This window comes from Salvelinus alpinus, chromosome 20 (genome assembly GCF_045679555.1).
Source record: "Salvelinus alpinus chromosome 20, SLU_Salpinus.1, whole genome shotgun sequence".
Taxonomy (NCBI): Eukaryota; Metazoa; Chordata; class Actinopteri; order Salmoniformes; family Salmonidae; genus Salvelinus; species Salvelinus alpinus.
In genome coordinates this window covers 49,815,836-49,842,942 of record NC_092105.1, presented here as the reverse complement: position 1 = coordinate 49,842,942, position 27,107 = coordinate 49,815,836, and the positions used below count along the sequence as shown (strand labels likewise).

Genomic DNA, 27,107 nt, shown 5'->3' with positions numbered 1-27,107 from the left:
GGATTGTGGCGCTATAACTCCCTACTATCAACCAAATTTTTAAACTGCTGTTGCAGTTATTATAAATTAAGATGAATGTTTGCCTTTGTTATAGAATGTGAAAACATGGTACATTATATATAAGATCGAAACATGAAAACGCGGGCCTCTGTGATGCATCCTATCGAAGTTAGACAGGCATGCTCTCTCCTTGGCCCTTTTGAAAAGAGAACCGCAGCTGGTAACCAATATGCCCTAACCATGACTGGCCTCTTCAGCTAATGGGTAATTGCTGAACCCTTGGAGGACAAATCGGGAACAGAGATGGCTTCAATAATCACCGCCAAACTTCTTGATTTTGGACAGCATCATCACTGAACGGGGAGCGGAGTGAATTGTTACATGGTGAACTGAGAAACATACAGACTGTCTGGTTAATGCTTGAAGAAGTTCGTTTGAAAAGGTTTACAACTTGAATTCATATTAACCAGTGTTATGCTGAAAAAAAGACAGCACTTATATTTGTAATTTAATTTTACTGCCTATCTATTTAACTCATATACCTTCGATATAACATCACTCAGAGATGCACAAAAACAATATAACATTACAAGTGGGTGAACCTTTCCTTTACGTTCACCTGTAGTTATAACACCGATAAAAGGGTTTCCCCTCATATTTTCTACAAAAATATAAATACACATTTTAATTGGCTATATCTATCATGTAATTAATTAACTGTATTGTCCAAAATGTTTTCCGCCGCAATTAAATAAAATATTCATAGCATTTTATTTTCTGTGAAATGACCGGAACCCTTAATCAAAGGCCCGAGTTTCCTTGCGGAGTTTAAGTGACACTACTGCTGCAGAAGAAGCCGCGTAGCTAGCTGCTACTAGGGAGTACATTTTCACATGATAATGATACGCTTTGATTTGTAAAAAGCATTAGGACAATTACAATGAATCTCGACAGACTTCGAAAACGTGTACGACACTACATTGATCAGGTAAGAAATGTAGACGACCTAGACTAGGTCTTGATAAGAAGCGAGGTAGCTAACGTTAGATCGCTAAATTAGGTTGCCGCTGTCAGTTTGGAAAAATGTATTGCTCCTGCTAGCTAAGTAAATGGGCTAGGTACTGTTCAGAATGACAAGTCTACAGGAACGTTATCCAGCTGTGTAAGGTTATATTTGCGTTAGCATAATGTAAATAGAACTTGCCAGCTTGTTGTCGATACATTTTTTTTTTTAAGTAACCCGTTTCCAACGGGGGTAAATTAATCATAGTGGGCATAGCGAGGTCCTACTGGCGCGTTCTAGCATTTATTTGCCTATTTCCGTTAAGGAACGCCAAGCGAGGGTGTGCAATAACTCAATTCGCCATAGTACTCCTAAACAACGCAATTTAAAAATGTTTTTGGTAAAGTCCACACAACGTAGTCCACACTCTTTGTAACATATTCTAGTTTTGGGAACAGGAAACTGTACAGAGATCAAATGTTTCATCAATGAGAAAATGTGCAGAATGTTGGACAACATCCATCTCGCTCTATTTTCACCCAACTGCCAGCCACTGGGCTTCCTGCCATCACCATATTTGGTGGTGAGTGGAAATGCCAACCGGATGCTTCAGATTTATGCGGCTCATTGTTCGATCTGTGTTGTAGTCCTAAAAAACGGAAATGAGTAGCCTCTGGTTCGTTTGGCTATTCCTATGGGAGAAATTAATGGGGGTTTGGGATAAATGCTGAAAATAAGGTCTGAGCTTAACACAGGCTTAGGAAATCTAATCTGTTTTGTTCTGAGATATCAGTCAATTAACATGACCTTTTATGAATTAGCTAGTAACTAAGTTAGCTACCCTGCATGTGCTTGCTACTAAGTCAGTGGCCTGAGCTAGCTACTATGTACTTGGAGGTTAGCCACATTATATCAGGGCTAGCTAACTTGTATCAGTGAGTGTTGACAGCCCCTAACAGTGTCAGTTTCATACTTGTAAACACATTCAGAATGTTTGGTTTCATGCTGCCTTCCCTGTCTGTTTTGTTTGCAGCAACAGTATCAAAGTGCTCTATTTTGGGCAGATAAGATTGCATCCCTGTCACATGGTGAGTGATCTTCCTGATTAATGAGATGTAACAAATGTTTTGTGTTCATCTGGCTAGTTAGTATAAAATGTTGGTTGGTAGGGTATCTAACGGAGGTGATGCCTTTTTCCTGTCCTTGCAGAAGACCCCCAGGATATCTACTGGCTAGCACAGTGCCTTTACCTCACCTCTCAGTACCACAGAGCCTCCCATGCCCTCCGCTCACGTAAACTAGATAAGGTGAGACCACCTGGTTGTCTTCCCCCAATTTGTTGCAATGGGGCATGCAGGTAGCTTGGTGCCTCCCTGTTCTACACGTCTCACTGAGGGGCCCTCATGCACTAGCATGGAGCTCACTAGCATGCAGAAGGACTAATGACATGTTGGATACTTTGCATATTCTGACTTGTCATTATGAGTCTGTCCAGTCTATACGTTACACTCTTCTATGTAGCTTTCAAAACTGTGCCATCCAGAGTATGCCTTTGATATTTTTGATAGAAGAAGAAGCATTGTACTGGGTGTGCTGCATGTCCTTGTTGATCTGAACAGTTGTTGTCAGTCAGCTTGTTCCTAATATTGATCTTTCATTTCAGTTGTATGGTGCTTGTCAATATCTTGCTGCTAGGTGCCACGTGAGTATTAATCTTAGGCTACTTCTTGTGATGAAATATACCTGTTCAAACTCCATGATCCTATGGCCTATTGGTCAATCCACTTAAATTCAATTACTTTTCTACAGTATCTCTTTTGATTTAAACATATCTTTTCAAACATGTTTGCCCATGAAATTAGTGGTCAGAAAGTGACTTCTTGGACCTGAATGCCAAAACAATTAGAATAAAGGTGTTCAAAGTTGACCCATTTTGCATACCCCTCCATAATATGAGACATGTCTTCATTGCTGAAAAATATTAAAAGTTGACTTTGATATGATTTAAAACCTTACACACCGTTGTCTAACTATTTTCTAATTTCTTGAAAAAAAGTGTATTTTAACAATTAGCATAAATGATCTAAAATTGCGTAAACTACGATTTTTTTCTTCATATTCTCGTATGTTATAGCTTAGATCCTATTTTACATCATCTGAGGTTTTTATGTTGTGCCGCCATCGGTTGAGACACAACATGCTCATGAAAACAGAGTGGATGCCATTTCAATCATTGAAATATAATGAATAGAATAGACCTACCCCTTCAGTTCACTGCAATTTTACTGAACTTGAATAGAACAAAAATAAGTTGATGCTGGATAGTAAATAATGCCGGAAAAGCCTTTGTGCAAACAAACTTCCAGAAGTAATCAAGGCGCACTCATGTAGTGGATAAATGAGAAAGCCTTTATTGTTTTTACGGCTTATGCATAGCAGGAATAAAAAAATACTATGCAGCATCAACTTTGTTCTGTAGTATTTCATCCCATGATCAAAGAGCACCTCATGGATTAATTATCAACCATATACGCATTCCTTTCCTGTGTCTCTTATTGAAACATTTACATTTTAATTGACATTTTAAATTCTAATTACTACCACAAAGATGGCCACCGGTCCACTTTCCGTCCAATGTCAACTTAAATGGTTATGTCTATTCTGTTATCTATTTCTATGATATCAATAGGTTTCCAATGGACAGTAATTTAAAACAACAGATTCCTATTCAAGTCAACATTCTCTGATGTGTGGACCTTCAAGCAGCTTTGTGGTATTGTTTGAAAGTTGAAATAAAAATGGTTGTACATTTATCAGCCAAAACATGACACCCCACCCTGTATTCAATAGCATGTTATGTCTCAACCGATGGCGGGCACAACAAACCTCAGATGTTTACACGTTTTTGGATAATAAAAAATTTATAGAAAAATTAAAGAAATAAAATGGTTTCACAACCCTGTTTTGTAAGCTTTTAAATGGTATCAATCTCAACCGTTAATGTCTCATGGTATGGTGGGGTATGCAAAATGGGTCAACTTTAAAGCACCTTTTATCTCTTGAATATTTTTACATTCGGGTATAAAAACCCACAACCCTGAATTTCCCAGCACCATACTCTTAACTGAGCTGAGACATTGGAAGCACTAACCTAGTGTTTGTGTTTTGTGCAGTATGCTGCCAAAGAGTTCCAGCAGGCCTTAGACATCCTGGACATGGAGGAGCCAACCAGCAAGAAGCTGCTGGACCGGAGTGTCAAAGAGGAGAAAATGATACAAGAGTCAGACTGGGAGATGACCCCTGCCTCTGTGGGTCTCAGCTTTGACACAATAGGGTCCATGTGTTTTTGTGGCCCTGTAATACCACGTTTGTGGTCTTACAATGGGATCTTCCAGTCTCTTCACATTTATTGTGTTGTGATTACAGGTTAACTATTTACATACTGTACTGTAGGTGACTGAGGCAGAGATTGAATACCGTGTTGCCATGTCAAAGACCCTTTGGCTGAATTTTTATGATTTTGTTCCTTTCTAAGCGATAAAAATGTCCTTTTGTCATTATCACCATCATATTATTAAAGGGGTCCCGTCATTCACCCGGTAGCCACATCACCTGCCATATTCATACAAAACTCATGTGTGGGTCTTTTTTTGAATGTCAGAATCCTCTCGAGTCTTCCGACTGATGCTGCTTCAGTGGTTCTGACCCCTTGTGGTCCCTTTAACGTCTTTCTTTCCCTCTCTTTTTCAGATCAACAGTTCCATCTGCCTGTTGCGGGGGAAGATCTATGATGCCATGGACAACCGGCCTCTGGCCACGTCCAGCTACAAAGAGGCCTTGAAACTGGACGTGTACTGCTTTGAAGCCTTCGACCTTCTAACGTCCCACCACATGCTGACCGCTCAGGAAGGTGAGGCCAGAGCAAGACTGGGAACAGAAACAGACTTAAGGGGACTGTGGAATCAAAAAATAAGACAAACGTTTTTTGCAGGTGTGCAGCAGAAGTAATGTACAGAGATGCAAACTCATCACTTTTTGGAGATATTCGCAGTTTTGATCTCAAAATGTAGGTCCTCCACTGGAATCGTGTAGATCTGTCAGAAAAAAACTTTATATTGCCGAAAAGTGACGCGTTTGCATACCTGTATATTACTCCTGCTGCACAGGACTAATAAAATGCATCACTAGCACGCATACTAGTGATGTACGGGTTGACTCATAACCTGCAGTTCTATCCTTGGGGCGGTTGTGTTTATGGTCATAAAATATTGTATAGATGAAGGGCAAATGGGTGGTGGGCTGGTTGAATGAAGAGAGAACAATACATAAAAAAAATCCATAAATGTATCATTCTTGTTAAATTTAGAGGCTACATTATTATTATTATTATTATTATTAAAAATATATATTTGACTCCTCCCCAATTTCGATCTTGTCTCATCGCTGCAACGCTCCAACGGGCTCGGGAGGCAAAGGTCGAAACATGACCCGCCAAACCGCGCTTAACACTCGCCTACTTAACCCAGAAGCCAGCCGCACCAATGTGTCGGAGGAAACACTGTTCAACTGACTACCAAGGTCAGCCTGCAGGTGCCCGGCCCGCCACAAGGAGTCGGTAGTGCACGATGAGCCAAGTAAAGACCCCCCCCCCCCTGAACAAACCCTCCCCTAACCTGGACGACGCTAGCTCGATGGGGTTTAAGTCTGGAGACTGTGCTGGCCATTCCATGATTTGAAGCCTACCGTCTTGTTCTTTTCTTCTAAGGTAGTTCTGACATAGCCTGGAGGTATGTTTTGGTGCATTATCTTGTTGTAGGATGAACCCCTGACAACTAGGCATACTCCAGAGGGTATTGCTTGGCGCTGCAAAATGCTGTGGTAGTCATTTTGGTTCTGGGTGCCACCCACTCTGTGCAAGTCGCCGACTCTGGATCCACGCTTCCTCCTCCATGTTTGACAGTTGGTGTCACACACTGAGGAACCATCCTTTCGCCTACTCGACGGCGTACAAAAACCCTGCGCGATGGACCGAAGATTTTGATTCATCGGTCCATAAGACCTTCCAGTCTTCAGTAGTCCACTGGCGGTGCTTCATGGCCCAGGCAAGCCTCTTTCTTATTTTGCCATCTTAGCAATGGCTTTCTTACTGCCACTCAACCTGTCAAACGTGCAGCTCGAAGTCTTCTCTTCACAGTTGAAACTGAGACTAAGATGGCTGCGCCACTCGGGAGCCCTAAGGCACTGCATCTCAGTGCTAGAGGAGTCACTACAGACCCTGGTTCGAATCCAGGCTGTATCACAACTGGCCGTGATTGGGAGTCCCATAGGGCTTTGCACAATTGGCCCAGCGTAGTTAGGGTTTGGCTGGGGTAGAATTTGTTCTTAAAACTTCTTCGGGATTGGTGTCCCGTCCTAGGGACGCTTGAGCAAATGTAGGCTAATGCGATTAGCATGAAGTTGTAAGTAACAAGGGAATTTCCCAGGACATAGACATATCTGGTATTGGCAGAAAGATTAACAAGAATTTAAGCTAACTGCTGCACACAGCCAACTGTTGCACACAGCCATCTAGCTGCCAAAATCTAAATTGCACCTGGGCTGGAATAATACATTATGGCCTTTCTCTTGCATTTTAAAGATGGTACAAAATAACCTATTTTTTGCCAGATCTATTGTTATATTCTCCTACACTCCTTTCACATTTCAACAAACTTCAGTTTTTCCTTTCAAATGGTACCACGAATATGCATATCATTGCTTCAGGGCCTTAGCTACAGGCAGTTAGATTTCGGTATGTCATTTTAAGCGAAAATTGGAATAAAAGGGGCGGATCCTTAAGAGGTTCTGTAACTGACTTGCCTAGTTAAATAAATGTAAATACATTTGCTTACTTCGACCAGTGTTAAGCTGTGCTTGAAGCGGTTGTACTGTGAGCTGCCTATCATGCAAGCTGTTAAATCTAAAAAAATACTGTCCCAAATGATGCTTAAGAGCGTGTAGTAACACAGTCTGTTCCGACACTGCTTTTATACAGACAGAGGTTTTGTAAGTAGTCAACAAAAGTTGGGACACCTGTAGGAATTGTTAGCGTCAACTTTCAAGGCTAATTTTACTTCCATTGCTGCAGAACAGCTGTAATTTGTTCCCTGGAAAGGCCTTTTTTATAACTCTGAAATATACATAATTTTTCCGTAACCTAAACTTTTTTTCCCCCACTAACCTCTGGCAGTTTACCGCTTGTCTTTGTACCGTTTCAGGTTATTCACTGGACTTGAACTGCTTAAATTTCTAAACTGGAAAAATGGGGGTGTTCTAAAACTTTTGACTGTTTGAGTGTGATATATTTTTTTCCTTTTTTATTGATAACCTTTTGGGGGGCTTCTTGGGCCTTGGCCTGGTATCACATCGTTAGTAAAATGTTGGTATTGTGACAACCCCACTCTGATAATATATACAGATTTGTCGTGTGTTTCTGTGCCCCTTTTTGGGCCCTCACCAGTTTGCATCCCTGAAATATAGGTATTTATGTTGCTTTGTTGTATGCCATTAACGGTTTATAGATGTGTCTGTAGGGTAAACGTATTACATTTTTTCCCAAACCCCTTATTTGAAGACCTTTTTGTCATTTTTGTGTTTGTAGAAAAGGACTTCCTGGACTTGCTTCCTTTGAGCCAACAGTGCACAGAGGAAGAAGACAAATTACTTCACTTCCTGTTTGAGAATAAATTGAAGAAGGTATGTCCACTGTTATCCTCCATGTCAGGACATCAGTTGCGTTCAGATTCCTATGTTAAGTTTCAGTATTTTACATTGTCATGTGCAATGTTGATCACCATGTTGTGTTTCTATGTTGGAATACACGTCATCATGTCACTTTGGATTTTGCCCTATAGTTCAGAATGAACCATATGATTATTTTCTAAATACAATCACTCATATTACAATCACTCATATTTGGTTAATATTGGTTGTCTACAGTTGCCCCTAACAATGACGACAACAACAACCCAGAAATGTTCTCTCTGATTTTACTAAATTTAAGAGTGGTCATTTGTCTCAAATTAGTGTTCCAATTCCACATTTTGTTTCCCCCTTCCTTTCTCCACTTTTTTTCTCTCCATCCATCCTTTCCTCTTTCCTTCCCTCAGTATAACAAACCCAGTGATATGGTGGTCCCAGAGATGGTCAACGGTCTCCAGGACAATTTGGACGTGGTGGTCTCCCTTGCTGAGAGGCATTATTACAACTGTGACTTCAAAATGTGCTACAAACTCACTTCCATGTAAGTTCGGTAACTAACCGCTGGCCCACCTTAACCTTTTAACAACAAATTGAGATGTGTTGGCAGTCTGCAAGTGTTAACTGACCAATCTAACTTTTTTTTTATAAGAACTGTTGTGATATTTGTATGGTTTATGTTAGTGGAATATTATTCTCTCTCAGCTCGGCTCAGTTGTGTAAAAAGGATATGCGTTTCACACTGTCATTTGGGCATGTCTGTAAAACCTGAATGTTTTGTGTTTCTTCAAGGGTGATGGTGAAAGACCCATTCCATGCCAACTGTTTACCTGTTCATATAGGAACACTGGTGGAGCTCAGCAAAGCAAATGGTAAGACTGTTGAAGCTCTCATTGGTTATTCATACATGTGAACGATACATTTAACATCTGAACGTGTACCATGATTCTCCTCTTTTTACTACCACAGAACTGTTTTACCTTTCGCACAGGCTTGTGGACTTGTACCCCAACAACCCAGTAAGTATAGCCCCTGCCCTATATAGTGCAAAGTGTTGCCTGCTCTGCTATGAGTACTACACCCCCCCCCCCCTTTAATACTAGCATCTTGCCATTCCACATATCCAAGCTCTGATTGGTACGGTATGTTTTCTGTTGTGTGTGTTTAATTTTTTGACCACTAGACAAATGGTATACGTTGTTTTCATCCAGGTCTCTTGGTTTGCTGTGGGATGCTACTATCTAATGGTTGGTCACAAAAATGAACACGCTCGTAGATATCTCAGGTACCAGATATCATGTTTTTCTTATCACCGAGCATATTTTATATTCAGCAGTCAGACATTGATATTCTATATATTGTAAATTATAATATTTTGATTCACTTGCTGCTGAATCAAATCTACAAATTTCAAACTATTATTTAAAAAAAACGAAAACATAATTGATTATCATTCACTCAGAGTAGAATATCTCTCTTATTTACACGAAGTTCCTTATGCTGTCTCCCACAGCAAGGCGACCACTTTGGAGCGGACGTACGGTCCGGCATGGATCGCCTACGGTCACTCGTTTGCAGTGGAGAGTGAACACGACCAGGCCATGGCTGCCTACTTCACTGCTGCTCAACTGATGAAGGGGTATGTAATGTTATTGTACCCAGACACCCCACAGACACAACACCACACATCCACAGAACAGGTCTGTCACATGTGCTGAAAGGCAATGTTGAACATGAACACATTTGTTTGCGTGTGTTCAAAGATGTATCTTGCTAAAAGCAGGTGTGCCTTAGTCATTGAAAACAGTGAGAAATGTACAGTATCATAACAAACTTATATATATATATATATATAATAGCATGTACCTTCACAACCTTTCCCATTAGACTTGACCCCTAACCCTTGCTCTCATCTCTCTTGTCCAGATGTCATCTCCCCATGTTGTACATAGGGCTGGAGTACGGTCTTACAAACAACTCTAAACTGGCCGAGCGCTTCTTCAGCCAGGCCCTGAGCATAGCACCAGAAGACCCCTTTGTCATGCACGAGGTGGCCGTTGTGGCCTTTCAGAACGGAGAGTGAGTCACACACACAAATACATACAGAGATAATGTGTATGCACACACTGGGGGAAAACACCCACACATTGGGAAAATGTACATATGTGCATACTCACACACGTGCACCCAAGAGGATATATTGCATACACTGTAATACCCCCACGTGCTCACATACTACACTGAGTGTACAAAGCATTAGGAACACCTCCCTAATATTGAGTTTCTCCCCCTGTTACCCTCAGAACAGCCTCAATTTGTCGGGGATGGACTCTACAAGGTGTCGAAAGCACTCCACAGAGATGCTGGCCCTTGTTGACTCCAATGCTTTCCACATTTGTGTCAAGTTGGCTGGATGTCCTTTGGGTGGTGGACCATTCTTGGTACATACAGGAATCTGTTGAGCGTGAAAAACACAGCTGTGTTGCAGTTCTTGACACTCAAACCAGTGCACCTGGGCACCTACTACCATACCTTGTTCAAAGACACCTTAAATAATTTGTCTTGCCCTTTCACCCTCTGAAGGGCACACACGCAATCCGTGTCTCAATTGTTTCAAATCCTTTAAACTGTCTCCTCCCCTTCATCTACACTGATTATGAAGTGGATTTAACAAGTGATATGAAAAGGATCATAGCTTTCACCTGCTCATGGAAATACACAGAGTGTTTTGTACGCTCAGTGTTTAACACACTCTGCAATACCCCCACATGCACACATACACGCTTGAGGGCTCTCATCATAGCCATTAGCAAATGGTTTAGAAGAGTGTTCTCCTAACGATGGGTTTAAACCCGCAGGTAGGGCCACGACTGATTCGGTTTGGGTCGCGACGATAAGCGTGGATTCTGTCTATTTATTGAGGTTTAGCTGCACCTGGCCACGCCTCCATCATAGTTGATGGAACCGTGCCGGGAAGGACCATTTGTAAAGAAAAAATCTGTGCTGGCACCGTATGGCTCGGGTTGACACGATAGTGTGTGTGAAAGGGTACTTATGCCTTGTTTTTTTATTTGTTCATGTGTTGGCTTTGATTGTGCTGAAATGTGTTCAATTCTGAAATTTTCAGCTGGAAAACAGCCGAGAAGTTGTTCCTGGACGCAATGGACAAGATCAAAGCCATTGGGAATGAGGTAGCTGCTCATTTGAATCGACTAACTCTAGCCCCACATGTATTGTGTCATACGCCATTCTTAAAATTTTTTGAACTTCTTAAGAACTGGCAGCCAGTGTAGTTGCTGTGTGTTTATTTTCAATGCAAACATTCCTCTTTTTGTAAAAGTTGTGTTTTCTTCCAGGTAACAGTGGACAAGTGGGAGCCACTCTTGAACAACCTGGGTCACGTATGTCGAAAACTGAAGTGAGTATAAAGATCCTCCGTAAGTATTTACTCATCAGGACACCAGATGGAGGACACCAGGATGGAGTTGCGAGCTCACTTTGGTTTATTCTGAATTCAACTTTGGATAACTATTGTCACGAAGGGGTCAACACCTTTTTAGCCAGGTAAATTACTATGGTAACTGTTGGACTCTGGGCTTTCCACCGTGCGACATGCACACACAGTTACAAGCCTGGGTTGAATTAGTGGAAGCTGTTGGATAAATATCCACCTTTGTGAGCTGGAATGTGGCGATAACTGAAACCAGTTAGACTAAACTAATCGCAAAATATTTCTAGTTGGCTTGTGACACACCCCTTTTGAGGGGATGGAACTGAACAGAATGGAAGTTCTGACTGGCATATGCAGTATCTCTGTATCTCCTATGACATCATTGTTGTGGTCCTGTCCTTGTTCTCATCTCACTTATAAGTTCAGGATTAGGTAGTTAGGCAGGCAGGCGTTTCTCTGTTGTCTCCCAGGTACCTGATAAAGCATTGTTAAAGGACAGGGATCCAAACATTTTCCTGAGTGGTATTTCAGGAGAAGAGTCTGAGGTGATGAGAGGACTTACTGCAGGGTTCCCCAACTGACTGAATTTGTCCCGCGGGTGGTTTCATTTTGCCCCCCCATGTTTTCTGAGCCGAAAGAAGAAATGTTTCTTTGTTGCACATAGAATACTGTAAAACCACCAGGAAATCCGCTCCAACTGATTTTAATTTAAGAAATATTTTCCCAAGTTTTCCCATTCATAATGGAGAGAAATGTGATCGTGTACAAATGTAAGCAAGGCTTGAAAGTATTGATTTATTCAAACATATCTGTTTAGGCTTCTTACAGTCAATTGGTAGTCTACAAATGATTTGTAATTGTGTTCTGGCCCCCCGACCATCCGCTGAACATAAAATCGGCCTGCGGCTGAAACTAGTTGACGATCCCTAACCTACTGTATCTCTCTCTCTTTTTCGTTCTCCTCGTACTATTTTCAGACACGCTTTTGCTCTTCTCCAGTCCTTAGGGCTTTCATTGCGTATTAATGCACAATGCATAGTAGCCACTAAGCAGATCTAGAGAGGCTTTGCAGTGCAAGTGGCTGTTTTGAAAAGGTTTGGGTACTTCATATCTAAAGGGGCATCTTTGGAAATCCACACCTTGCAGTTAATGCGTGTTTTTATTTTAATGAAGGTTTCTTAACAGGATTGCAGTGTTGACTGATCTATTGAATTAATCAGTTGGTAAAGCCCTGCAAACAACATGCGCATGGTTCCGTAATTTATTTGTTCAAGAGATGATGGGATGTTTTCCTATGTGGTGAATTTGTTTATGGTAAAATATTGAGACATTAATTGAACCTGAGTGAAGTGAGAGGCAGGGTTTGCAGTTTTGGGACTATTCAATTGGTTCCATTGTGCCAATCTCAATCAAGAACTGCTAATAATTATAATATTAATCATTCATTTAATTTGTAAATCACTTCTCACACCCAAGGTGCAAATTATTATTTATTTATTATGTATATACACTTCTGTTCAAAAGTTTGGGGTCACTTAGAAATGTCCAGGTTTTGAATGAAAAGCACATTCTTTTTGTCCATTTAAAATATCAAATTGATCAGAAATACAGTCTAGACATTGTGAATGTCGTAAATGACTGATGTAGCTGGAAACGGCTGATTTTTAATGGAATATCTACATAGGTGTACAGAGGCCTATTATCAGCAACTATCACTCCTGTGTTCCAATGGCACGTTGTGTCAGCTAAACCAAGTTTATAATTTTAAAAGGCTCTCTGTACTTTCTCCGTTCATCACTCCCTCTCCTGACTAGTCTCCAAGTCCCTGCCGCTGAAAAACATCCCCACAGCATGATGCTGCCACCATCATGCTACACCGTAGGGACGGTGACAGGTTTCCTCCAGACGTGTCGTTTGGCATTCAGGCCAAAGGGTTCAATCAAACTCGCAAGTGGGCTGTCGTGGCTTTTGCTGAGGAGTGGCTTCCATCGTGAATTGCTACAGAGATAGTTGTCCTTCTGGAAGGTTCTCCCATCTTCACAGAGGAACTCTGGAGCTCTGTCAGAGTGACCATTGGGTTCTTGGTCACCATCCTGACCAAGGCCCTTCTCCCCCGATAGCTCAGTTTGGCCAGGCGGCCAGCTCTAGGAAGAGTCTTGGTTGTTCCAAACTTCTTCCATTTAAGAATGACGGAGGCCACTGTGTTCTTGGGACTTTCAATGCTGCAGAAATGTTTTGGTACCTTTCTCCAGATCTGTGCTTCGACATAATCCTGTCTCAGAGCTCTATGAACAAATCCATCGACCTCATGGCTCGGTTTTCTCTGAAATGCACTGTCAAGTGTGGGACCATTTTTTTTATAGACAGGTGTGTGGACATGATTTTGGAAAGGCAATCAATTGAATTTACCACAGGTGGACTTAAATCAAGTTCTAGAAACATCTCAAGGGTGATCAATTTAAACAGAATGCACCTGAGCTCAATTTCGAGTTTCATAGCAAAGGGTCGGAATGCTTATGTAAAATAAGCTATTTCTGTTTATTTGTTAATACATTTGCAATAGTTTATGGGGTATTGTGTGTAGATTGAGATGTTTTATTTAATCCGTTTCAGAATAAGGCTGTAAACACATATTGGGAAGGGGTATGAATACTTTCTGAATGCACTGTAGTGTAGCTTGTTTAGGCACTTGGCAGATGCGCCAACAAACAGAGCGTTTACAATAGTCCAGACGGGATGAAATAAAGGCATGGATGAGTCGATCAGCCTAAGGTTGTGATAGTATAGGTCGTAACCTGGCAATGTTCTGTAGATGGAAAATGAGACTTTGGTCACACTCTGGATGTGGGCCTCAAACGAGAGCATACTGTCATATCACACCCAGGTTGCGAACCTCACTGGAGGGGAGGATCTTGACACCATCAATATTGAGGCTGTAGCTGCTGATATTTATGATGGTGTGAGTGCCAATATGTCTTTTTGCAGTTTAACTGTAAGAGGTGGCAGGTAGTCTAGTGGTTAGAACGTTGGGCCAGTAACCGAAAGGTTGCAAGATCGAATCCCAGAGCTGCCAAGGTAAAAATCTGCCATTCTGCCCCTGAACAAGGCAGTTAACCCACTGTTCCTAGGCCGTCATTGAAAATAAGAATTTGTTCTTAACTGACTTGCCTAGTTAAATAAAGGTAAAATAAAAAACTCAACTGCATCCACGCATTGATGTCCTGCAGGCAGCTTACCAGGAATGGAGTGCGTAGCCTTTTCTAAATAGAAAAGTATTGGACTGGCCGCATAAGTGTTTATTCGGGTCCAAACAGTAAAAATGAAATTAAGAAAATCTCTATATCAGTCAAAAGTTTGGACACGCCTACTCATTCAAGAGATTTTATTTTTTATATTTTCTAGATTGTAAAATAATAGTGAAGACAAAAACTATGAAATAACACATGGAATCGTAGTAACCAGTAAATTGTAGTAACCAGAAAAGTGTTCAACAAATCAAAATATATTTGAGATTCTTCAAAGTAGCCACCCTTTGCCTTGATGACAGCATTGCACACTCTTGGAATTCTCTCAACCAGCTTCACCTGGAATGCTTTTCCAACCTTCTTGAAGGCGTTCCCACATATGCTGAGCACTCGTTGTCTGCTTTTCCTTCACTCTGCGGTCCCAATCATCTCAATTGGGTTGAGGTTGGGTGCTTGTGGAGGCCAGGTCATCTGATGAAGCACACCATCACTCTCCCTATTGGTCAAATAGCCCTTACACAGCCTGGAGGTGTGTTTTGGGTCATTGTCCTGTTGAAAAACAAATGATAGTCCCACGAAGCGCAAACCAGATGGGATGGCGTATCGCTGCAAAATGCTGTGGTAGCCATGCTGGTTAAGCATGCCTTGAATTCTAAATAAATCACTGACAGTGTCACCAGCAAGGCACCATCACACCTCCATGCTTCACGGTGGGAACCACCCGTTCGGAGATCATCTACTCTGCGTCTCACGAAGACATGGCGGTTGGAACCAAAAATCTCAAATTTGGACTCCTCAGACCAAAGTACAGATTTCGACCGGTCTAATGTCCATTGCTCTTGTTGCTTGGCCTAAGCAAGTCTCTTCTCATTATTGGTGTTCTTTTAGTAGTGGGTTCTTTGCAGCAATTTGACCTTGAAGGCCTGATTCACACAGTCTACTCTGAACAGTTGTGAAGATGTCTGTTACTTGAACTCTGTGAAGCATTTATTTGGGCTGCAATTTCTGAGGCTGGTAACTCTAATGAACTTATCCTCTGCAGCAACTCTGTGTCTTCCTTTCCTGTGACGGTCCTCATGAGAGCCAGTTTCATCATAGCGCTTGATGGTTTTTGCGAATGCACTTGAAGAAACTTTAAATGTTCTGGATTGACTGACCTTCATGTCTTTTAAATTAATGACGGACTGTCATTTCTCTTTGCTTATTTGAGCTGTTCTTGCCATAATATGGACTTGGTATTTTACCAAATAGGGCTCTTCTGTATACCCCCCCCCCTACCTTGTCACAACACAACTGTTGGGCTCAACCGCATTAAGAAGGAAATAAATTCCACAAATGTACTTTTAACAAGGCGCACCTGTTAATTGATTTGCTTTTTTCCCCACCTTTTTATTTAACCAGGTAGGCTAGTTGAGAACAAGTTCTCATTTGCAACTGCGACCTGGCTAAGATAAAGCAAAGCAGTTCGACACATAAAACAACACAGAGTTACACATGGAACATACAATCAATAATACAGTAGAAAAAAGTCTATATACAGCATGTGCAAATGAGGTAGGATAAGAGAGGTAAGGCAATAAATAGGGCATGGTGGCGAAGTAATTACAATATAGCAATTAAACACTGGAATGGTAGAATGTGCAGAAGATGAATGTGCAAGTAGAGGTACTGGGGTGCAAAGGAGGAAGATAAATAAATAAATACAGTATGGGGCTGAGGTAGATTGGATAGGCTATTTACAGATGAGCTATGTACAGGAGCAGTGATCTGTGAGCTGCTCTGACAGCTGGTGCTTAAAGCGAGTGAGGGAGGTAAGAGTTGCCAGATTTAGTGATTTTTGCAGTTCATTCCAGTCATTGGCAGCAGAGAACTGGAAGGAGAGGCGGCCAAAGGAAGAATTGGCTTTGGGGGTGACCAGTGAGATATACCTGCTGGAGCGCGTGCTACGCGTGGGTGCTGCTATGGTGACCAGTGAGCTGAGATAAGGCGGGGCTTAACCTAGCAGAGACTTGTAGATGACCAGGAGCTAGTGGGTTTGGCGACGAGTATGAAGCGAGGGCCAGCCAACGAGAGCGTACAGGTCGCAGTGGTGGGTAGTATATGGGGCTTTGGTGACAAAACGGATGGCACTGTGATAGACTGCATCCAATTTGTTGAGTAGAGTGTTGGAGGCTATTTTATAAATGACATCGCCGAAGTCGAGGATCGGTAGGATGATCAGTTTTACGAGGGTATGTTTGGCAGCATGAGTGAAGGATGCTTTGTTGCGAAATAGGAAGCCGATTCTAGATTTAATTTTGGATTGGAGATGTTTAACTTGAGTCTGGAAGGAGAGTTTACAGTCTAACCAGACACCTAGGTATTTGTAGTTGTCCACATATTCTAAGTCAGAACTGTCCAGAGTAGTGATGCAGGCAGGTGCGGGCAGCGATCAGTTGAAGAGCATGCATTTAGTTTTACTTGCATTTAAGAGCAGTTGGAGGCCACGGAAGGAGTGTTGTATGGCAGTGAAGCTCATCTGGATGTTATTTAACACAGTGTCCAAAGAAGGGCCAGAGGTATACAGAATGGTGTCGTCTGCGTAGAGGTGGATCGGAGAATCACCAGCAGCAAGAGCGACATCATTGATGTATACAGAAAAGAGTCGGCCCGAGAATTGAACCCTGTGGCACCCCCATAGACTGCCAGAGGTCCGGACAACAGGCCCTCCGATTTGACACACTGAACTCTATCAGAGAAGTAGTTGGTGAGGCAATCAATTGAGAAACCAAGGCTGTTGAGTCTGCCAATAAGAATGTTGTGATTGACAGTCAGGTAACTACCTCATGAAGCTGGTTGAGAGAATGCCAGGAGTGTGCAACGCTGTCATCAAGGCGTGGCTGCTTTGAAGAATCTCACATATAAAATATATTTTGTTTTGTTTACTACGTGATTCCATATGTGTTATTTCATAGTTTTGACGTCTTAAATATTATTCTACAATGTGTAAAAAAAATAACCTTGAATCACTTGGTGTGCCAACCTTTGACTGGTACTTATACTCAGTAAAAAAAAGAACGTCCCTTTTTCAGGACCCTGTCTTTCAAAGATAATTCGTAGAAATCCAAACAACTTCACAGGTCTTTATTGTAAACGGTTTAAACACTGTTTCTCATGCTTGTTCAATGAACCATAAACAATTAATGAACATGCACCTGTGGAAAGGTCGGTGAGACACTAACTGCTTACAGACGGTAGGCAATTAAGGTCACAGTTATGAAAACTTAGGACACTAAAGAGGCCTTTCTGCTCATCAGCGTGAATGTGCCTTAGGCATGCTGCAAGGAGGCAGGAGGACTGCAGATGTGGCCAGGGCAATAAATTGCGATGTCCGTACTGTGAGACGCCTAAGACGCCGCTACGGGGAGTCAGGATGGACAGCTGATCATCCTCTTAGTAGCAGACCACGTGTAACAACACCTGCACAGGATTGGTACAGCCGAACATCACACCTGCGGTACAGGATAGCAACAACTGCCTGAGTTACACCAGGAACGCACAATCCCTCCATCAGTGCTCAGACTGTCCGCAATGGGCTGAAAGAGGCTGGACTGAGGGCTTGTAGGCCTGTTGTAAGGCTGGTCCTCAACCAGACATCACCGGCAACAACGTCGCCTATTCATTGTCTGCATGCAACTTACTGTTATGTAACTTGTTATGCAATAATAATACATTTACTCCTGAACTTATTTAGGCTTGCCATAACCAAGTGTTTGAATATGTATTGACTGAAGACATTTCAGCTTTTAATTTTAATTAATTTGTAAACTTTTTGTAAAACACAGTGCCTTCAGAAAGTATTCATACCCCATGACTTACTCCACATTTTGTTATGTTGCAACATGAATTCAAAATGGATTAAATATATTTTTCTCACCCATCTACACACCCCATAATGACAAAGTGAATGTGTGTTTTTAGACATGTTTGCAAATGTATTTCAAATGAAATATCTTATTTACATAAGTATTCCCCTGAGCCAATACATGGTAGAATCTTATTTTGCTGCGATTACAGCAGTGAGTCTTTCTGGGTAATTCTCTAATAGCCTTGAACACCTAGGTTGTACAATATTTGCACATTCTTTTTAAAAAAATCTTCAAGCTCTGTCAAGTTGGTTGTTGATCATTGCTAGACAGAAATGTAAGTTTTGCCGTAGATTTTTGAATTAGAACTGTAGCTAGGCCAGTCAGGAACATTCAGTGTCGTCTTGGTAAGCAACTCCAGTGTATATTTGGCCTTGTGTTTTGGGTTATTCTGCTGAAAGGTGAATGTTTCTCCCAGTGTCTGTTGGAATGCAGACTGAACCAGGTTTTCCTCTCTTTCTTTTTAGCTTAAAAAAACTCCCTTGCAGATGACAAGCATATCCATAACACGATGCAGCCACAACCAAGTTTGAAAATATGAAGAGTGGTACTCAGTGATGTTAGATTTGCCCCAAACATAACACTTTGTATTCAGGAAATTGTTATTTTCGTTGACCACATATTTTGCAGTTTTATTTTAGTGCCTTATTGCAAACAGGATGCATGTTTTGGAATAATATAAAAATTACTCTGTCATTTGGGTTAGTATTGTGGAGTAACTACAATGTTATTGATCCGTCCTTAGTTTCCTCCTATCACAGCCGTTCAACTCTGTTTTAAAGTCACCATTGGCCTCATGGACGGTTTCCTTTCTCTCCTGCAGCTTAGTTAGGAAAGATGCCTGTATCTTTGTAGTGAATGGGTTTAGGATACACTATCCAAAAGTGTAATTTATAACGTCACCATGCTCAGTGATATTCAGTGTCTGCTTAAAAAATTTGAAAACCTCCATGGTCTTTGTGGTTGAATCTTTGTTAGAAATTCACTGCTCGACTGAGGGACCTTACAATTATCTGTACGAGGTAGGCATTCAAAAATCATGTTAAACACTTGCACACACCGTGAGTCCATGCAAAATAACTATTTAGGCTTGTCATAACAAAGGGGTTGAATACTTGACTCAAGACATTTCAGTTTAACAATTTTTATTCATTTGTAAAAATGTCAAACATATTTCCACTTTTAGATTATGGGGGGAGGGGGGTGCGCCAGTGACACTCAATTTAATAATTTTTAAATTCAGGTTGTAACACTTTGTAACAAGTCAAAGGGGTATGAATACTTTCTGAAGGCACCGTGCTCATTGGGCTGATGCCAAGTCTGTGAGGCAGAGAAAGTCTAGACCTCTATCAGCAATGATGTCATTCAGTAGTAAGCCTTTGTTTATGGATCTTGAATTTAAAAGCCCCAGTTGACTTACTTTGGAAGTTGCCTGAGACGCAGCATGCAGAACTGGCCAGTGTCCTTTATCATCCACCTCCGGTGTGCATGATGTACTGTGTTGTATTGAACTGGGCAGTGTACACAATAGACTTAGGTTTGTTCTTTAGTCTACCACCCCATTATCCTTGCTGTCTGCATTTTTCCTGGAGGATCCCATATAGGCTTTTCTTCAGTTTCCTGCACAGGTTTTCTTTTCAAATGTTCCAAAACATCTGAGGAATCCTTGGGTGTAGTGAATGATAGTTCCATCCTTTGGTCCCATTTCTGTATCTTTTGGTCCAGCCTTTGGTCCTGTCGATGGGAGACAAGATGAGGATCAACTTTCTTTTTTTTAATATATAATAACATTCTGGATTTGTGCAGTGAAATGTGTTGTGTTACAAGTTCAGCCATAGTAGTACAGAGCCCCTGGAGCAAAAAATGTTTTCCTTGTTGGCTTGGATATTCAAACCTTTCAGTTACTGGCCCAATACTCTAACTGCTAGGCTATTTGTCGCCCTAGGATCCTAGGAGGATCTGAGCTGATATTTGAATCCAAACAACTACAGTTGAAGTCGGAAGTTTACATACATCTTAGCCAAATACATTTAAACTTTGTTTTTCACAATTCACAATTGAATCCATGTAAAAATTCCCTGTCTTAGGTCAGTTAGGATCACCACTTTATTTTAAGAATGTGAAATGTCAGAATAATAGTAGAGAAAAGGATTTATTTCAGCAATTTTTTTCATCACATTCCCAGTGGGTCATAAGTTTACATACACTCAATTAGTATGTGGTAGCATTGCCTTTTAAGTTGTTTAACTTGGGTCAAACGTTTCGAGTAGCCTTCCACAAGCTTCCCACAATAAGTTGGGTGAATTTTGGCCCATTCCTCCTGACAGAGCTGGTGTAACTGAGTCAGGTTTGTAGGCCTCCTTGCTCGCACACACTTTTTCAGTTCTTCCCACAAATGTTCTATAGGATTGAGGTCAGGGCTTTGTGATGGCCACTCCAATACCTTCAGCCAATCAAATGTATTTTTTAAGCCCTTCTTACATCAGCTGATATCTGAAAGTGCTGTACAGAAACTCAGCCTAAAACCCCAAACAAGCAATGCAGGTGTAGAAGCACGGTGGCTAGGAAAAACTCCCTAGGAAGGCCAGAACCTAGGAAGAAACCTAGAAAGGAACCAGGCTATGAGGGGTGGCCAGTCCTCTTCTGGCTAGGCCGGGTGGAGATTATAACAGAACATGGCCAAGATGTTGAAATGTTCATAGATGACCAGCATGGTCAAATAATAATAATCACAGTGGTTGTCGAGGGTGCAACAGGTCAGCACCTCAGGAGTAAATGTCAGTTGGCTTTTCATAGCCAATCATTCTAGAGACAGCAGGAGCGGTAGAGATACTCTGAGAGTTGAAAACAGCAGGTCTGGGACGGGTAACACGTCCGGTGAACAGATCAGGGTTCCATAGCCGCAGGCAGAACAGTTGAAACTGGAGCAGCAGCACGGCCAGGTGGACTGGGGACAGCAAGGAGTCATCAGGCCAGGTAGTCCTGAGGCATGGTCCTAGGGCTCAGGTCCTCCGAGAGAAAGAAAAAGAGAGAATTAGAGAGAGCATACTTACATTCACACAGGACACAGGAGAAGACAGGGGAAATACTCCAGATATAACAGACTGACCCAAGCACCCCGACACACAAACTACTGCAGCATAAATACTGGAGGCTGAGACGGGAGGGGTCGGGAGACACTGTGGCCCTGTCCGACAGGGCCAAGCAGGCAGGATATAACCCCACCCACTTTGCCAAAGCACAGCCCCCACACCACTAGAGGGATATCTTCAACTACCACCTTGACTTTGTTGTCCTTAAGCCATTTTGCCACATCTTTGGAAGTATGCTTGGGGTCATGATCCATTTGCGACCAAGCTGTCAGCTGTCGTACCCCATCAGAACCCAAATTACAAGCTTGTTTCACTCCAATGTCTGTGAAGAAATGTAAAACTAAACAAGCAACACTATAAAGCCTCAAAACATGGTTTAAACTATAACTTGTAAAACATCGGTCAGTCCTTCCATTATTGGTATCCATAGCTCTGTCTAGGAATTTTTTACATTTCTCCAGCTCTATCGCTCAGCATATTTATTGTTTCGACTTCTAATTGCTGCTCTAAGGATTAAGTTTGCAAGAGTAAATTACCAAGGCTGCCACTAGGTGCCATGGAACAATATCAAAAATTAAACAAGTACTATTTTTACCTAGTTCTGATAGGGAAGGTGTTGTTTGGTTACATCCTTTTTTTGGCTCTCTGAACCCACCCAGCCCAGGCAGAACTCTTTTATTTGGCTCTTGTCATTAGAGAACTGTCCAATTTGGTTGTTTTGTTCTGTCCTCCAATAGGAAGTATGTCCAGGCGTTAGAGTACCACCGCCAGGCCCTGGTTCTCATCCCCCAGCACGCGTCAACCTACTCCGCCATCGGATATGTGCACAGCCTCATGGGAGACTTCGAGAGCGCCATCGACTACTTCCACACGGTACTGTTTATTTTTTTGGTCCGTTTTATTTACATTTTAAATCCATAGACACAGAACCTGTGTGACACGTTGAATAAATATTGCTGTGCATTTTAATGTTATTACAGCAATTGATGTGAGTTTTTTTGCTTCTTTTTCTGACAGGCACTTGGTCTTAAGCGAGATGACACGTTTTCTGTGACGATGCTCGGCCACTGCATTGAGATGTACATTGGGGATACGGATGCCTACATAGGTAAAACTTCCTACATAGGTAAAACGACTTCCTTTGCAACCCATGCTAAAAACAGATTTGCGAAAAATATTTGTGGATGTATTTGTTATATTTTTGCCTGTGAACATCAATGACTTACAACACATTTAAGTACTGTTGATTTTGCGTTTCTTTTTTGCTTTTTCCGATTCTTGTTGCCAGCATGTGCCTTGCCGGCGAATTGTGTTAAGAAATAATGTCCAAACAGGTCCATACAGAAATGGTTTGTCAAGATCGGTGTGGAAGAACTTGACTAGCCTGCACAGAGCCCTGACCTCAACCCCATCAAACACCTTTGGGATAAATTGGAACGCTGACTGCGAGCCAGGCCTAATTGCTCAACATCAGTGGCGGACCTCACTAATGCTCTTGTGACTGAATGGAAGCAAGTCCCCACAGCAATGTTCCAACATCTAGTGGAAAGCCTTCCCAGAAGCGTGGAGGCCGTTCTAGCAGCAACGGGGGGGACCAACTTCATATTAATGCTCATAATTTTGGAATGAGCAGGTGTCCACATACTTTTGGTCGTGTGTGTGTGTCTAAAGCATTTAATAGTATATGTGTCTTTCAGGGACGGACATAAAAGACAAAGTCCGTGGGACGCTGAGCACGCCGGGGTTGATGAAGATGCTGAACACGTCGACGGAACCCAGTAACGCTCGAACCACGGCTCTTCTGGAGGAGAGCGGCATCATGGCCCTGGAGACGCCGCCGTCCAATCAGGACAAGGCCTCGTTGGACACGCCCCTGCGGAGCTCGCTGCCCCTGGAATGCAACATGTACGAGAGTGACATGATGCTCGAGACCTCGATGTCTGACACCAGCGCGTGATGTCACTGATGATATCATAGTAGTGGCAGGTTGCCTGGTCCCAGCCTCGGGACCCATTACCAACCAGAAAGTTGGCACTTATCTATAGGTTTCTCGTCGTGTTCCCCTCTTGGGGATTTGAAATGATGGGATTGGAATAGACTAAGCGATAGGGAAGAGGTTTTAAGGCAGAGATTTTTAGCATGAATTTGAGCTTCAGTCCAATTGGTTTTGTTGGAAAAAGATGTCCCACTCAGTAACGTATTGTAAAATATATATTTTTTGGTCTGAATGAATATTGCTCACACTATTTCAATCCTTTCATATTCCCAAGGGGAAGTTGAAAGGGACCTGGGGATGTGAGGTGTGGGCTTGGTTTGGATGTGTGCCTCAGGGAGGTAGTCTGAAGACAATGGGGAAAGCAGAGACATGGTACTCTGATGCTTAACAGAATGGAATGAATGCAGCAGCAACCCCGTCTGCACTAACTGACTGTGCCCCCTACTCCTGCCCACTAGCAGGAACGTGTGTTGCTACCTGTGGATTTTTACTTTGAATAAACAAACAAAACTGGCTGAATGCAAGAGTGTTTTGATCAAAATACTGGTAATACTTAAAATAAACCATACGTTTATCTTTTTATATTCTGTTTTTTTTTGTGTAATCATTGCAGTCTTGGTCAGGTTGCTTTAAAAAAAAAAAAACGGTGACACTAATACTTTTCACACTACCAACCATATCTGTATACATCCCAATGCATTTCAATTGCTATAGACTTGAATGGAACAAAATTCTGGTCGTAACTAGTCTTCCACCGTTTAAGCTAGAAACGGAATTCAAACTTTAAAACGTGGTCTGGAATAGGTTGCTTGTATACAGTCGTGGCCAAACGTTTTGAGAATGACACAACTATTCATTTTCACAAAGTCTGCTGCCTCAGTTTGTATGATGGCAATTTGCATATACTCCAGAATGTTATGAAGAGTGATCAGATTAATTGCAATTAATTGCAAAGTCCCTCTTTGCCATGTAAATGAACTGAATCCTTAAAAAAAAAACATTTCCCCTGCATTTCAGGCCTGCCACAAAAGGACCAGCTGACATATCAGTGATTCTCTCGTTAACACAGGTGTGAGTGTTGATGAGGACAAGGCTGGAGATCTGATTGATTTCGACATGCTGATTGAGTTCGAATAACAGACTGGAAGCTTCAAAAGGAGGGTGGTGCTTGGAATCATTGTTCTTCCTCTGTCAACCATGGTTACCTGCAAGGAAACGCGTGCCGTCATCATTGCTTTGCACAAAAAGGGCTTCACAGGCAAGGATATTGCTGCCAGTAAGATTACACCTAAATCAACCAATTTTGGAGGATGGCCTGGTGTCAAGAAGTGCAGCAAAGAAGCCACTTCTCTACAGGAAAAACATCAGGGACAGACTGATATTCTGCAAAAGGGACAGGGATTGGACTGCTGAGGACTGAGGTAAAGTCATTTTCTCTGATGAATCCCCTTTCCGATTGTTTGGGGCATCCGGGAAAAAAGCTTGTCTGGAGAAGACGAGGTGAGCGCTACCATCAGTCCTGTGTCATGCCAACAGTAAAGCATCCTGAGACCATTCATGTGTGGGGTTGCTTCTCAGCCAAGAGAGTGCTCACTCACAATTTTGCCTAAGAACACAGCCATGAATAAATAATGGTACCAACACATCCTCGAGAGCAACTTCTCCCAACCATCCAGGAACAGTTTGGTGACAAACAATGCCTTTTCCAGCATGATGGAGCACCTTGCCATAAGGCAAAAGTGATAACTAAGTGGCTCGGGGAACAAAACATCAATATTTTGGGTCCATGGCCAGGAAACTCCTCAGACCTTAATCCCATTGAGAGCTTGTGGTCAATCTTCAAGAGGCGGGTGGACAAACAAACACCCACAAATTCTGACAAACTCCAAGCATTGATTATGCAAGAATGGGCTGCCATCAGTGGCCCAGAAGTTAATTGACAGCATGCCAGGGCGTATTGCAGAGGTCTTAAAAAGAAGGGTCAACACTGCAAATATTGACTGTTTGCATCAACTTCATGTAATTGTTTATAAAAGCCTTTGACACTTATGAAATGCTTATAATTATTATTCAGTATTCCATAGTAACATCTGTCAAATTTATCGAAAGACACTGAAACAGCAAACTTTGTGAAAATTAATATTTGTGTCATTCTCAAAACTTTTGGCCACGACTGTATAGCTTTTTGATACCATTTATACTTTTGGAACTCCATAGACCCCAATGGTAAATATTTTAACATGAACTGTTAAAGCTACCAACACCAAAACAACTTAAAAATTGGTACTGGTACTGTTGATTTAAAAACATATATACAGTGGGGAGAACAAGTATTTGATACACTGCCGATTTTGAAGGTTTTCCTACTTACAAAGCATGTAGAGGTCTGTAATTTTTATCATAGGTACACTTCAACTGTGAGAGACGGAATCTAAAACAAAAATCCAGAAAATCACATTGTATGATTTTTAAGTAATTAATTTGCATTTTATTGCGTGACATAAGTATTTGATACATCAGAAAAGCAGAACTTAATATTTGGTACAGAAACCTTTGTTTGCAATTACAAAGATCATACGTTTCCTGTAGTTATTGACCAGGTTTGCACACACTGCAGCAGGGATTTTGGCCCACTCCTCCATACATACCTTCTCCAGATCCTTCAGGTTTCGGGGCTGTCGCTGGGCAATACGGACGTTCAGCTCCCTCCAAAGATTTTCTATTGGGTTCAGGTCTGGAGACTGGCTAGGCCACTCCAGGACCTTGAGATGCTTCTTACGGAGCCACTCCTTAGTTGCCCTGGCTGTGTGTTTCGGGTCGTTGTCATGCTGGAAGATCCAGCCACGACCCATCTTCAATGCTCTTACTGAGGGAAGGAGGTTTTTGGCCAAGATCTCGCGATACATGGCCCCATCCATCCTCCCCTCAATACGGTGCAGTCGTCCTGTCCCCTTTGCAGAAAAGCATCCCCAAGGAATTATGTTTCCACCTCCATGCTTCACGGTTGGGAGGGTGTTCTTGGGGTTGTACTCAACCTTCTTCTTCCTCCAAACACGGCGAGTGGAGTTTAGACCAAAAAGCTCTATTTTTGTCTCATCAGACCACATGACCTTCTCCCATTCCTCCTCTGGATCATCCAGATGGTCATTGGCAAACTTCAGACGGGCCTGGACATGCGCTGGCTTGAGCAGGGGGACCTTGCGTGCGCTGCAGGATTTCAATCCATGACAGCGTAGTGTGTTACTAATGGTTTTCTTTGAGACTGTGGTCCCAGCTCTCTTCATGTCATTGACCAGGTCCTGCCGTGTAGTTCTGGGCTGATCCCTCACCTTCCTTATGATCATTGATGCCCCACGAGGTGAGATCTTGCATGGAGCCCCAGACCGAGGGTGATTGACCGTCATCTTGAACATCTTCCATTTTCTAATAATTGCGCCAACAGTTGTTGCCTTCTCACCAAGCTGCTTGCCTATTGTCCTGTAGCCCATCCCAGCCTTGTGCAGGTCTACAATTTTATCCCTGATGTCCTTACACAGCTCTCTGGTCTTGGCCATTGTGGAGAGATTGGAGTCTGTTTGATTGAGTGTGTGTACAGGTGTCTTTTATACAGGTAACAAGTTCAAACAGGTGCAGTTAATACAGGTAATGAGTGGAGAACAGGAGGGCTTCTAAAAGAA

At 42.1% G+C, this 27,107-nt stretch overlaps 1 protein-coding gene across 4 annotated transcripts; it reads left to right on the top strand.

Annotated features, from left to right (window-relative positions):
• Positions 1-270: 270 nt before the first annotated feature.
• On the top strand, positions 271-24,012 carry LOC139547037 (cell division cycle protein 16 homolog). Of its 4 annotated transcripts, none has more exons than XM_071356091.1 (18): positions 271-442; positions 2,037-2,091; positions 2,213-2,310; positions 2,667-2,705; positions 4,177-4,311; positions 4,754-4,913; positions 7,644-7,738; positions 8,152-8,285; positions 8,534-8,613; positions 8,711-8,760; positions 8,953-9,026; positions 9,255-9,380; positions 9,668-9,820; positions 10,869-10,932; positions 11,098-11,159; positions 22,172-22,307; positions 22,452-22,542; positions 23,132-24,012. In XM_071356091.1, the coding sequence occupies exons 5-18, from the start codon at positions 4,219-4,221 to the stop codon at positions 23,389-23,391; spliced, it is 1,578 nt and encodes a 525-aa protein (XP_071212192.1). In that variant the 5' UTR covers positions 271-442; positions 2,037-2,091; positions 2,213-2,310; positions 2,667-2,705; positions 4,177-4,218; the 3' UTR covers positions 23,392-24,012. The 4 variants fall into 4 exon arrangements, with proteins under 4 accessions (XP_071212192.1, XP_071212190.1, XP_071212189.1 ...); XM_071356089.1 differs by lacking the exon at positions 271-442 and adding an exon at positions 816-988; XM_071356088.1 differs by lacking the exon at positions 271-442 and adding an exon at positions 817-988 and having other exon boundaries at positions 22,452-22,560.
• The last annotated feature ends 3,095 nt before the right edge of the window (positions 24,013-27,107 follow it).

Coding starts and splice junctions, on each gene's coding strand:
- LOC139547037 (XM_071356088.1), top strand. CDS start 941: ATGAATCTCGACAGACTTCGAAAACGTGTACGACACTACATTGATCAG. Junction 2,706..4,176: donor ATCTTGCTGCTAGGTGCCAC/GTGAGTATTAAT, acceptor TGTTTTGTGCAG/TATGCTGCCAAAGAGTTCCA. Junction 11,160..22,171: donor CACGTATGTCGAAAACTGAA/GTGAGTATAAAG, acceptor GTCCTCCAATAG/GAAGTATGTCCAGGCGTTAG.